The sequence below is a fragment of the Lichenostomus cassidix genome, chromosome 5 (genome assembly GCF_008360975.1).
Source record: "Lichenostomus cassidix isolate B80296 chromosome 5, HeHo_3.0, whole genome shotgun sequence".
Classification (NCBI taxonomy): domain Eukaryota; kingdom Metazoa; phylum Chordata; class Aves; order Passeriformes; family Meliphagidae; genus Lichenostomus; species Lichenostomus cassidix.
The window spans coordinates 49,185,835-49,199,093 of NC_139486.1; the positions used below are offsets into that span (position 1 = coordinate 49,185,835).

The following is a 13,259-nucleotide window of genomic DNA, read 5'->3' on the forward strand; positions in this document are numbered from 1 at the left end:
GAGAATGTGAAAAAATCCTAGAGATCAAAAATGGTCTTTACAACTTTAGTTGTGTCAGGTATCAAAATTATAAACTAAAATTACTTCCAAAATCTTGTTCATGACGATAGGGAAATGTTAAAGTGACCCTCTCTCTTCACTCCATTGAAATTACATACCCTTGCTATGTGGACAAGTCCCAAATTCTAGTTTTCAGGCTTTGACCAAGCCTTTTCCATGGCTAATATTTTCTCAGTTCTCATTAAATTACCAGCATGATCCCAGGCTCACCATAACTGTATTACCTATACTCCTTTTAAAATGCAAATAGGAGGATTCAATTTTTCTTGTCTCAGTATTTTTAACTAGTAAACTCTACTTCTTAAGAACTTATTTCTTCCTCTTTGAACTTCCCCAACAAAATCAGCTTCTGCAACATTGTTTGCTTCTTCCACAAGTGGTCCTGAAAGCTTTTGCATGCAGTTCCCACTTTCTTCTTCAGAAGCCCTCTAAAAAATGCTCTTCCAATGTGTTAAGAATAAATGCTGTAGCATCCTTCATTACTGAACTGATCAGGACGGACGCTCCTTGCTTCAGGGTTGTCTGACACCACTGAAACTACTTACTGGACTTTTTCCTTAGGCTTTCCCTACACTGGGAAAAGTCACACACTTGCATTTGCACAGACCAAACACATTAGAATCACATTGCTAAGGCCAGGAAGGATGTCAAGGTTACAGCACAACTATATACAAATTGCTCTGTCTCTGAATATCAACCATTTTCTAGAAGACACATTATAAACTACGTGTACTTATAACAGTATTTGTAAAATTAATTTAGACATTTTTCATAAGAGGAGAAAGGAACGCTGTTGCTAGAAATACGTTTCACGTCATATTGCTCTTAGTATTAAAAATTTATTTGAAGTAATTAGCATAAAAACATATTTACAACTGAATTAAATTGAAAAAAGAAACAGGAACATTTACAACGAAGCAACAGACTAAAAACTTCAGAAAGACAAAAGAAATTACAAAAAATCTTTTGTCAAAATAGTTTTTCTAACATTCCTATCACAAAATTTTCAAAACTATTTGCAAGAGGAAAACATAAGTTACTCTATTCTCATTTGCTATCCATCAGTGCTGCTTGAAATACGAACTCAGAACTAAATTCTATTTTTTTTCTTGGAGACATGAAGTAAAACATTTTTTGATGTCCTTGATTTAACATCCAGTGAGACATTTCCAACAAAGTTTCTTGACATAGTCTGTCTTTGATTTTTGCTCTTCATTTTAATTCCTAGTGAAGAAAGAAATATTATCAGAAATAAGGAAACACTCATTCAATAAATATAAGTAGCATTTAGCCTACATGGACCTCCTTTTCAGAATACTTTTAAGAATTTTTACACATTCTTTTCCCTTACTGAAAGCCTAATTTTAATATGTAAAAATGTAATCACTCTCAGCTCAGTAATCCAGTGTTTTAATTACTGAGAAAGACCCATGATTAGAGCCTCAACTGACAGGAGATGCTATTAAAAAGACACAGTGGTCTACACAAAGATGTAAAAATGTTGTTAATCCTCATTATTATAAAATAACATTGAAAAAGGAACGCTGTTATTAGAGAAAGTTTTGTCTTTTTAATCTGAAAACAACTCTTCCTCTTAGAGATTTGGTTATGGTTTTGCTGCTCTTGCAATACACACTCTTGAAAATACATTGTATTTCACATTCAGTCAAACATCGAAGAATCCAAAATTTATTTCCTATTTCAGAATGTGCTTCTTCATTACAGTTCCTTAATTCCAGAGTAGTGACTGAATATTGGCAACTTCATAACCCAGTCTATCGTAGTAGATATTGATATAACTGTGTATGCATTTTGCCAAATAACATGGTTAGAGTTTAGACTCAGATAATCAGTTTCCAGAAAGTTTCTTGTAATACAACCTCAACATCTCTCATGAATACATGAGAAGAAGACATTTTCATACATACTTGCTCCCTCACACCAATTTTTAGTTAAAAACATGTACGTGCTGTAAAACCAGTGTATTACCTGTGCCACTGGAAAAAGCCACAAAATGGAACTATTTCATAAGAACAGCAGACTAAAATTTTAAAACTAATCTTGGATCTCCTTTTAACAGCCCAAGAAGATCACTGAGTGTATTTTTGAGGATAGAGAGGAAAAGGAGACAACTGGGTAGAGATGAAAGGAAAATTGTATGGATTTAGCACATTAAAATCTGCTGCAGGTGCCAAACGACTTATTACCATGAACTGGAAAAGGCAAAGGTTTTTATAAAATTGTGAAGACCTTTGTGAACTAAGGTTGAAAAAATTATTTTTAACTGATGTTATTACAGTAAAGATTTATGCACCTCAGAGAGAAGCTGTATAATTGTAGCAAACTTTCACAGAGTAGAACTTGTTAGTATCATTACCAGCAGTTTGTTAGAAACAAAGTAATTCTTCCTCAGTTATTGTTTTTGCCCAAAAAAGCCCCAAATTTTAAGCAATAAGTCTCTGAAAAAAACTTTTTTTTTAAAACAAATCAGTGTGGTGTTGTAAAATAAAGCAAACAATTAAAAATAGGTACAGAAGTTATTAGAGAATTTTACTTCTTGATAAACCCCACTTGGGCAAAGACAAAACTGGTAATAAAGTTCACTGAATTTCTCAACAAGTACACAAACAATTTTAGGTGGAAGGCCTTGGCTCTTGGGGAAAAGGTTCTGCCAACAACCTTGTAGTAATATTGATTTTTTTCCTAAGGTACTGTCTGTAAAACTGACATTCTGATTTTTTTTTTTTAATAAAGGGAGATACTATTCAAACCAACGCTCAGTGTACTATCACAGCAATACCTGCTATTAAATTGGCAACACAAATTGAGTAGCAATCTTAATTTTGCACTTGCTGGGCAATCACTGTTCCCAGTGCAGTGTCATCCATTCAAGCTCTAGCACTCACCAGCCACTTGGGGAACTCGCAAGGCTGCTTGGCTTAACAAGGTGTCCTGTCGAAGGCGTTTTGCAGAAACTGGGTCTTGCAGGCTGCCCAACACCGTGTTTGATGTAGAACTGGAAAAGATGCCAGAAAGGAGTTTGCTTTCAGAACAGTCACTAGGCTTATTACAGCAGTTTAGGCCTTGCAATGTAGAAATACTTTAAATTATATTATCCAGTGTTCATAGAATCATAACAGAATGCAAGAAATAACCTAATTTATTATGTAAATCCATAGCCACTATTCCCCTTTCTCCTTTTTATAATTTTACAAGAATGCTCCAAATGTGAAAATAAGAACTAATGTTGCCACTTGTGTTAAAAGGCAGGACAATATGTCAATTTATTTTTTAAACCACAGAAGCCAGTTTGATTGTCATCACATACAAATTATACTAAGAAATAATCTTAAGGCATGTTACAAAGTCCTTGAGATGACCAAGCTGTGTTTATTGAACAAATCACATTTTTTTATTGCTACAATAACTTTTCTACAGCCTCCAACACAGTTGGAGGGGGTGGCTTTGTAGCAGACAATACTTTTCAACTAAGCTGCAAGAAAACAGTTACAGCTTCAAATTCATTAAAACAAAACCTCTATATTTTATCTATTGCACTTTATGTGATGGACTTAAGGTCTACAGAGAAAATTATGAACCTATCTGATCTCACCCTTTTGCAAGTGCCTCACAAACTTCCTCAGTTCCACTCTGCAAGACAGCCTCATAAACTAATTGTATTTATGTCCCAGGTTCCTATGCTTTTCCTATTCATGTGATAAACATTGTATTCTTTCCACTTTATAGTCCCCTAACTCACACTAACTTTCTTAATAATAATCTTCTGCCTAAATGAAAATACATAGCAAGAAGCAAAGACTAAGACTTTCCCTGTGCCAGCCCTAAAAATCCACTCATGCATGTTTCTTGCAAGAGAACTTATGCCAATAAGACTAACGTTATTTGGTAAAATAGTCTCTCTATTATGACTGTCTTGCCTCTTATCCCTCATCCTTGAAATACGACTGTTCCAAATTATACTTCTAATGTAGATTATGACTGAAATTTATATTTTTATTCTAACATTAGTAGGAGATGAATGACTGGAGCAAACCACTTCAATCAGGGAAAGCAGGGGAGAGAAAAGGAAAAAGAAAGAACGGAATGAAGACACTATCTGAAAAGTAAGAGCACGTTCCTTTCTTCTTTCACGAATGTGTTTTCATTCCTTCTCCTCATCACCAACTGCTAGACAAAACCATAAAGAATTTCAGTCTACAGACAAGTTACTGAGGCAGAATAATCCCTATAAAAGGAACAAAAGTTGTGGGATTTTTCTGTAGTGTAATTCTGACTTGGAAACTGGGAAATATATGTTTGAGACACAAACGAAACAAGATGAGCAGAAAGAGCTAGTCTTTTGGGAAGAAATAAGCATATACATACAGACATTTTATATATATATATTTTTATATATATATATGTTTTGAAATTAGTACACAGTTACTACAAAAAGTGTACTTCAAAAGCCTGTCTGAGAACTTTTACCTTAAGACCAGACAAATGAGGCTCCAAAAGTTCCCATATCTCTCCCTAGGGAGAATCTAGAAAAAACTTGCCTGGTTTCAGAGAGCAGGTGATTTATTTTGCTAAATTCACAAATCCATAATCAGCTACTTCTAAATGTGAGCAATGCCTCTTTTATCATCTTACAGGCTAAAGAGTTTATTCCTCATCCTAGCAAGATAGTTGTATCAATTTTGACTTTTGGAAATAGGAAAAAAAAATAAATCAGCTGTTTCAAAGCTATTCAGGATTAAACACATTAAAAAAAACCTTGAAACCAACCAAAGAAATACACACACAAAAAACCAAATAGAATTCAACTTGGTGTCTATTCAGTTTCAGCTTTTCTGGTGCTCCTGCTAACAAGCCTCTTTTAGCATTATAAACCAGAATTGATGACATTAAAGTCCTTCCTAGAGCAAATGGCAAAAATTAAGTCACAATATATGAGACTGAAAATAAACAAACTTGACCACATAAGTATTGTCATATGTATTTTTTCCCCTGCTTGCTATTTTGGTAGTTTCTAACGTGCCCCAGCAAAGGCAGAACATTTTCAAAAAACTTAGATTTTTAATTGATGATGAAATTTCTCTTTTCAGTTTGATGTACCAGCTTTCTATTGAGTAGACAGCAGCTATACAAGACATGATATTAGTTTGTAATTATTAAAACAGAAGTTCTTAAACCAAGATTAAAAAAAAAAATCTACTGAAGTTGCCAGGAAAAACAAAGAAAAAAATTCAATTGAATTCAAACATATTTGAATTAACACATCATATGCAGGTCCAAATGACTTGTGTAAGATGCTTTCAGATGTAAAATAGAATACCAAAACTAAAGTAAGAACATAAGAAATGAAAACTCATTTTGTATAGAAGAGTTAATTTAATCTTACCTTAGTACCTTTCTTTTCCTTTGAGCAGCGGCAGTCATTGCCATATATGAGGGCTTCTGAAGAAATTCTGAAGCAGAATTTTTGGTTCTTAAGGAAGAAAGATCAAGTCTGAAATAAAAGAATTACATTTTGGTAAAATACATTCTTGGTAAAAGTAAAATAATATAAACAATATAAAATAATATAAAATAATATGCATTTGTTCTTAACTGTAAACAAGTATATGCTAAGTTGAAAAGGAAAACTGGAAATTCATTTCATTAATGTTACTCAAGGCAGCTTTGCAGACTTCAGACATACATAGCAGCTTTAAGCATGGCATTTCACAGTGTGGAGAGGTTAAGTATCCATTTTACAGACAGGAAACAAGGCTTAGAGAAAGTAACTTGCCTGAGGCATCACAATCAATTTCAAAAGTGCTGTATTTTGGTACATATCTTAAACAGGATAAGCTTTCAACTTCATTTGTTGTCACTAACATACTACTGTCTTCAAATAATGGCAGAATTGAATCTGATGTTGATCAAAATTGAGGGTTTGATTTTCAAAATGTTTGGTTTATTTATAAAACAGATATAAATGGAAAAACACAGCTGTAAAGATACACAGGATTAAATTATTTGGTAATATTTCTTGCCCATATAAAAGGAAAATACCTTTGCACAATGCTGTTGCTGCATGGCTCTGACTCCTTCACAGATGAGTAAGCAGACATTTCAGATGTTTCATCTGTACCTTCACAGAGAATTACTGTTGAGTTCATGACATCTTCAGCACATTCTGGGATTACATCACATGTAGTGTCCATAATACTGGCCTTTTTGACTGGCATATCTGTACTACAGGCACTGAGTTCCTCTAGGCCTGCAAGGTGTAAAGCCTTCTTTACCACAGTCTGAGTACAGAAGCCTTGTACTGGGTTTTTGCAAGAGTCTGGTGTATACACAATAGGGCAAACATCCTTGGCAAGAGAATCCTCCAGGTGCTGGAGGCTGGATTGGCTGGAGGCAAGTGGACTTGGGGCTGTAACTGGAGAGTCCATTAGCTTCCTTCTGGTTCTTTTCTGTGGTGGTTCTGTATATTCTAATACTTGTGGATTTTTATTCATTTCTTGTGATGGTGAACCAAAAGAGGTGCCTGTGAAACATAAGGAGCAATGGTTAGGACATCTATCTGTACATACTTAAATCTTGCTTTTTCTCTCCTCTTCCCTACTGAGACATTAAGAGAAATTATTAAAAATACTATTTATTTCATACACATATTAATTTGACCATATAAATGAAATTATTTCTATTGCAGCATTGTCTAAGATGTATTTGCTCTGTGACACTCAAAGTATTAGGAACATGCATAGATTGACATAGTTAATCTCAGAGATTATACAAATAATCACAAGTAAAATATAACACATGGCAAGAGGGAATGGAAGACTAAAAGTATTGGAAATTATTGCACCACCATGACAAAACTCCTATTTTAAGATGGTACCATCACAGTAATCTACAGCTGACTCCCCATCACAGGCATTTTTTCTCCAGCATAAAATAATGAGAATATTATCCCATGCAGAATAATGAGAGTGTTGAAAAAGGAATTACATAGAACCACTTAGAGGGACAAAATTCTCTGACACCACAAATGAGAAAGTAGGGTTTTGGAAGGCAGGAAGCAAAGAAGTTACTAGGATTCTGTCACCCTGCTACATCAACTGTGGGGAGCAAAGCTCCTTACTAACACCTTCCTCCACCCTCAAAAACAAAGCAAGCAATACTGTGTAATTGGCCATTCTCATTCATCCTCATTTAAACTATTTTTTCTGAAGTGTCATAATATTTTTATTTTCAAGCAGGTGGTAACAAAGGCAACCTCCAAAGTAAGACAGAAAAGCCTTTCTTTTATTCAAGCTATTCAAGCTTTCAGTGAAGGAGGATCATTTTGAGACACAGCTCACTGTTCAAATGGGTAGGCAACTGGTGACTTACATAGTTAATAACAAAAAAATACGGAATTTCTTTTTTAAACAAATCAAGAGCAGGAGAGGGCTGTCAAAACCCCAAGTGCTTCTATATTTAACTTCCAATGCAAATTTAAGAAATGAAGCCTAGTATCCTTAAAATGCCTATGGATTGGCTCCCCTTCAGCTGGCAGCCACACATTCATACTTCTTACTGCATTGCCTACTCCATGCCTATGAGCAACTAAACTGCAAAAAAACCTGCTTTTTAAATTGATGCAAGTTACTCAGGAATTAGCTATGGTATTCCTAGAACAGTGTTGATAAATATTTATTTCTTCTAAAATTTCATTCTATTTTTGCCTCAGACCAAGAAAGCTAGTTGGGACTCCTCAGTCTGAATGCTTCTATAGTTCTCTCTCATGTGTTAACACTTAGGGCATTTTAAATGTTCCGAGAACATTCTTTGAAGACGACAAAGATTGATTAAACACACGTATGTATTACATTATTTCACCTCCACAAGCTTGATTTGTTACAGAAAGCATGGCTTAAATAACTGTAGTTTTTTCTCTGCTTACCACTCCTCAGGCCCCATTTAATTTTGACTTCATTGCCCAGCTGCAACCCAATTTGCCAAGATGCTTTAAAAAAAGCCAATTCTCCAAGTACATTCAGAAATCAGAGGTCTTGGGGAAAAGGCCCAAGATAAGTAAGATCTTCATGGAAGAAAAGCCAGTGAGGGATGATGTCAACACTGTTTTTACTTACATACTTTGGTACTACACATGCCATATGATTGGATACCCAGATACATGAGATGATACAAAACAGAGCTATGAGAGACAGCAAAGGATTTAAAGACCACAATGATACCTGGACCTGGTCCAGGAGTACAGAACAGGTAGTATCAAAGTGTGTACAAGTAGCAAGTAAATTAGACAGTAATATATAGGCCACAAGTCTATTTTATGTTGCCACAACTTAATTCAATAATGAAACCACTGCAAAAACAAAGCAAACATCCATTTCTCACTCAAGGACTCAGTATCACAATGAGCAATGTTTAAACTACTTATGGGAAAATTAGTGTGGACAATTACATGCATGATTACAATTCTATTAAGTTACTTTCATTTTTGAAGAAACACATACATGGAAAACTTGGGCCTGAGAGGACTACCTTACATGAAATAACTGAATTGTGAATTTGTCTATGTGTGCACCTCTGTACAGCTCACTTTATATATGTAAAAGACTTTTTCTTCGTTAAAATGCAAAATGTATTATTTTCTTATAGTGTATCTAATCCATGGCCAGCTTTCACCAGGTGAAATGCAGCAGGTCGCTGAGATACAGTGCCTTAATTGCAATCTAAGCACTAAGATAATTCAGGATATTTGCCATGAGATGTGGAATAGAAAGTGTAGTAAAACACAGCCTGAGTGTTCCCCCAATAATCTTTACTTCCACACAAAATAAAACAGGCCCACTGTGATAAAGACCTGGTAGGAGTTACTAACAAACAAGAAATTTATTTATGAACAATTTAAAACATCTACTCCCTGACACTATCAACAATGCAATGCTTCATTAATGTGCTTGCTCTTTAATTTTGTTTTAATGAGTACAATATATTCTTCAGTGTAATAGACTAACAAATCTTTAAAACAAAATTCTAGTCATCACAACCAAAAACTGAATCCAAACCTTTTTTAAAAGAATATTGACATCTTATATTCTTAAATACAAGAATAAGGTTTATATAATCTAGTGTTTGAAATAACTATCCATTAAACACCTCAGGACACATTTAAAATATTCATTTATTAGGTTTTATTCCTACTTATATGCATCTGAATGTCTGTTTCAGGGAAAATAATGGTTAGAATTCTATTAGTCCATTGTTACATTAGGATGGGGAGGTTTCAGTTTCAGAAAGTTTGCTTACAGTAAGACACTGAGGTTTCGCTAATGTCCTGAAGTTACTAGAAGGAAGTCTGATGGAGAAACATTTTGGTGGGAGTGCCAAGGTTTAGAAGCTTCTACAGGCCTAAATATTGGAAGCATTTTAAAATTAACTGTAAATGCTAGCATTTAAATCATTAACTAAATACATAAAGAACACAAAAGTACTGCCAACATAAATAATTTGATGAATTCCATCATAATGGACAACCTTTCATACTATAATACAAGTAAACTAATAACAATAGTTGCAGGAATTCTATATAAGGCAAATACAAGCTGTTAGTAAAAAGAAAGACCTATTTTTAAAATCTATTTCTGGAATAAAACTCATTGTAAAATTAAGTTAAAACACAACAAGCTTCTCTTGTCATTAAAGTGTTGGAAATCATATAAAATATTTAAGAAGCACCCTTCCCATAGCTTTCTGTGAAAATATTAGGTTGCTCCTAACACAGTTACCAGGTAAAGAAACATCACCAGCAATATCACATTTAACATGGCCTCACCAAATAACATCAACCAAATATGATGCAACAAAATCAACTCCAAAATCCCAGTTCCACTTTAGTTTGTTGCTCTACTGCATACAGCTCCAAACAATTATGATCTAAAGTAAAAAAAAATACAGCATGAAAAACATTTGGACCCACAAAATAAAGAATTGCCACTGCTATTTCCATGTTATTAAGGAACCAAGACACTGAAGCTTGGTGCTAATTTTTTCGCAAGTGCTTTTAATAGCTTCTATTGAGAAGTTTATTTAAAAGGGACTCAGACAATACAAGTTGCAACAGAAACTCTACTTTACTACTTCCATAAATTTCTAAATACACAGTACTGGAGATGATACAGTGGAGAACCAAGTTGAGCTATTTATATTTCCTTGAAGAACAAATCTAAACAGTTCCTGAATGGATGTCGAATGGTAATCATTAAGTATTGTCATTATTTTCCTACTGAAAGATAAACAACACACTACAACTATTAAAAAAATAAACCTTTTCCATAATAAGGCAGGGAAATTATGGTCTATATTTTCTTCATATTTTACAGACAGTTCAATCTTTTGCATCAATATGATCAACATAATTCAATAATATTTTTATTTCATATACAAAAATGTATTACTTACATGCTCTACAGAACAGCTGCAGTTAACCTGATGAAGTAGCTTAAAAGAAAAATTTAGAAGTTGTATTTCCTCAACTAGCACTTTGAAGAGAAGCTACAATGCTTCTCTTTAAAAATAAACATTACTCCAAATATATTTTAGGGATCACAGATTTGCTGATCCTTAATTTCAGGCTGATGTTTATAGAAGATAACAGTCAAAATTCTTCAAGATATTATTTAAGAGATTCACTCAGAAATTAAACACAAAAGCTATCATCCACTGATCAACCACCCCCATCAAGTGATATGAGGCTGTTTTGGTCCTCAGTTCACCTAAGACTGCTCAGCAGTACTGATTTATCTGACAAGAAACATAGTAATATCAGATATTCACCAAATATTTACAGCCCTGTGCGTTAATACAAAAAGCAGAATGCACTATGTGTGAAACATGAGTCACAGCAAAAGTGAGCAGAGCTCATGACAAAACAACTCTGATGAATTGAGTTAGTTCTAATCGACATTAGGGACAAAATAATGGCCAAGACTTTTCTTCTGGAACTCATGCTAATACATGCATAAGGGGATTATTTCTGGAAACTCTGCTAAATAAAGTCTACCAGGTTGCTCTGCTAAAGTGAAATTAAATATTAATGTATTCATTTCAATAAACATTTCTGGGCTACCACTGATTGATCAAATTACAATTCTAATCATACGTTTTCATTCTTTTAACAACTGACTCATGGAATTCCAAATTGCAAATGAGGTCTAGTCAATGCATTTAAATTATTTAATATTCCTGTGACCCAAAGGCGTCACTCTGATGGCAAGTTTCACAACAGGTTCCCAAACAACAGCTGTGAACTGAAAAAGGCTAAAATCCAGGCTGCATTCTTGCAAGTCCCAGTGATCAGGTGTACTGTTTTACATAGCGTGAGAAAAAATACTTAGAAGTCATAAGAAAGTACGAAAGAGCTTTTCAATAAGACAAATCTTTCCTATACAAGACACATGCTTTTCCTACTTCTAATCAAATATTTTACTATGTATAACTATACCCCAACTTTTCCTGCCACACAAAATAAAAAACTGACTTTTCAGATCACAATGTTTGTGACATGGGGAAGCAATAGCTTCTTTTTCTCCTATAAATCAATTCCATCCTCTCAGTGGTAATGTACAGTAAGGCTTCTGGAAATGGGATGCCTGAAACAGTGCCAAGAACTTCCCCATTCACAGAAATACTTGCAAGTACCAGTCAAAGCTCTCCACCCATCTGAATTCTAAATACTGTATGACTCCCCATTAATGAACACTTAAGAATGGGCACCTAAATACATCCTTGTTTTCATAGTTTGTGCTTTCTTTGATACAAACAGTTAAACTGTTCATGACACTGCACATTTATGGTTACATGAAGCATACACAAGCCTAATCTAAATTTTTAATGTATGTGTAAAAAAAGAAGATACTGGGAAGCCAGCATTTTCTGTAAAAACCAACAATTTTAAATTATAATTAAGGTCAAAATTTTACATAAGGTGTTTAAAGGTTTCAAAGGCTAAAGGAAAAACAAGATAGAAGGAAGTCAACTCCTGTAGTGAAGTGCTACATATGCTTTGGCAAAGCATATGAACTTCAATTAGCTTTCACTACAAATCAACAGTTGATTCACAAGAATTGACTATCTTGATAACTTGACCATAGAAACAGATAGTAAATGAATGGCCAGGGAATGTATTTTCCTCCCATAGTGCAACTTTATATTATTTAATACATGAGACCCTTTCCGAGGAAGTAATCTTCATTAGAAACAAAGATTTAGGCATTACTGCAAATCAGCTGAAATTCTTTGCTACTTTGAAACTTCTGATAGGAAGAAGAATCTTATAACAAGATAATATCAAAATCACTTCATACAATAAAATAACAATATTTAGAATTCTATTCCAAGAAATTATTTCTGTAGAAGACCTTCAACAAAACTTAGAATAAACTCCCCTACCCTTTCACCTTTGCTTTTCCACATCAATTACTAGTTTGGACTTCCTTCTTCAGGATCAGCTAGCAAATGTAGTCAATTCCAATGAAACACACAAGAAGTTAAGGTCCTGCTTTCATAGTTTTACCTATCCTGCAGAAACAGAAGCTGCTTTAACCTTTTGGAGACACTGCTTATAATCAGAAAAGTTATTTATGTGACTTTTAAAATATTTTAATTTTTATGTGAAAACACCCAGTAACAATTCATTTGCATTTGAACATCGTCATGGTTCACTCAAAGAACTGCACGCAAACCATTATCACCATTAAAGTTTCTGCAATGATTACTGCCTCAAGGTCTGCAACACACACAATTCAGCACTGTCTTTAAATGCAGATAGTTTCCTGCATCACTACCAATTTAAACATTGTAGTTTGTTAATAACTAAAACTTCCAAATATGGATAAGGCATGGATACTGTATATGCCACTAGACACTTCTGAGTTCAACAAAAGGGATATAATTATTTACTTTGTAAGCTTACACTGAAGGGAAAGGAGTATTTTCCTCATAATGCTTTGTGTTTTGTACAGGAGTGCAATCTCATTTTTGCAGAGGGATTTTACCTCAAAAAACTGTCTTTCAAATGCGTTAACATAGGTTCAAAAGCCATACGTGAAGTTTGTTACTAGCAGACCTGGTACACTCTCTTCCTCAATCTAGATGCTCTTGACTTACATTTCATATGAAGGAATCATTGCATTGCT

The 13,259-nt window shown here is 34.1% G+C and overlaps 1 protein-coding gene across 3 annotated transcripts in view; it reads right to left on the bottom strand.

Moving 5' to 3' along the window:
- Positions 1–863: 863 nt before the first annotated feature.
- KIF18A (kinesin family member 18A) overlaps positions 864–13,259 on the bottom strand; it is a 30,477-nt gene continuing 18,081 nt past the window's right edge. For all 3 annotated transcript variants that reach the window (XM_085062982.1, XM_085062983.1, XM_085062981.1), the window contains 4 exons: positions 6,121–6,601; positions 5,465–5,572; positions 2,967–3,076; positions 864–1,284 (listed from right to left, as the gene is read on the bottom strand). In XM_085062982.1, coding sequence (XP_084919108.1) covers positions 1,151–1,284; positions 2,967–3,076; positions 5,465–5,572; positions 6,121–6,601 — 833 coding nt within the window. In that variant the 3' untranslated portion in view covers positions 864–1,150. The remainder of the gene's footprint in view (positions 1,285–2,966; positions 3,077–5,464; positions 5,573–6,120; positions 6,602–13,259) is intronic.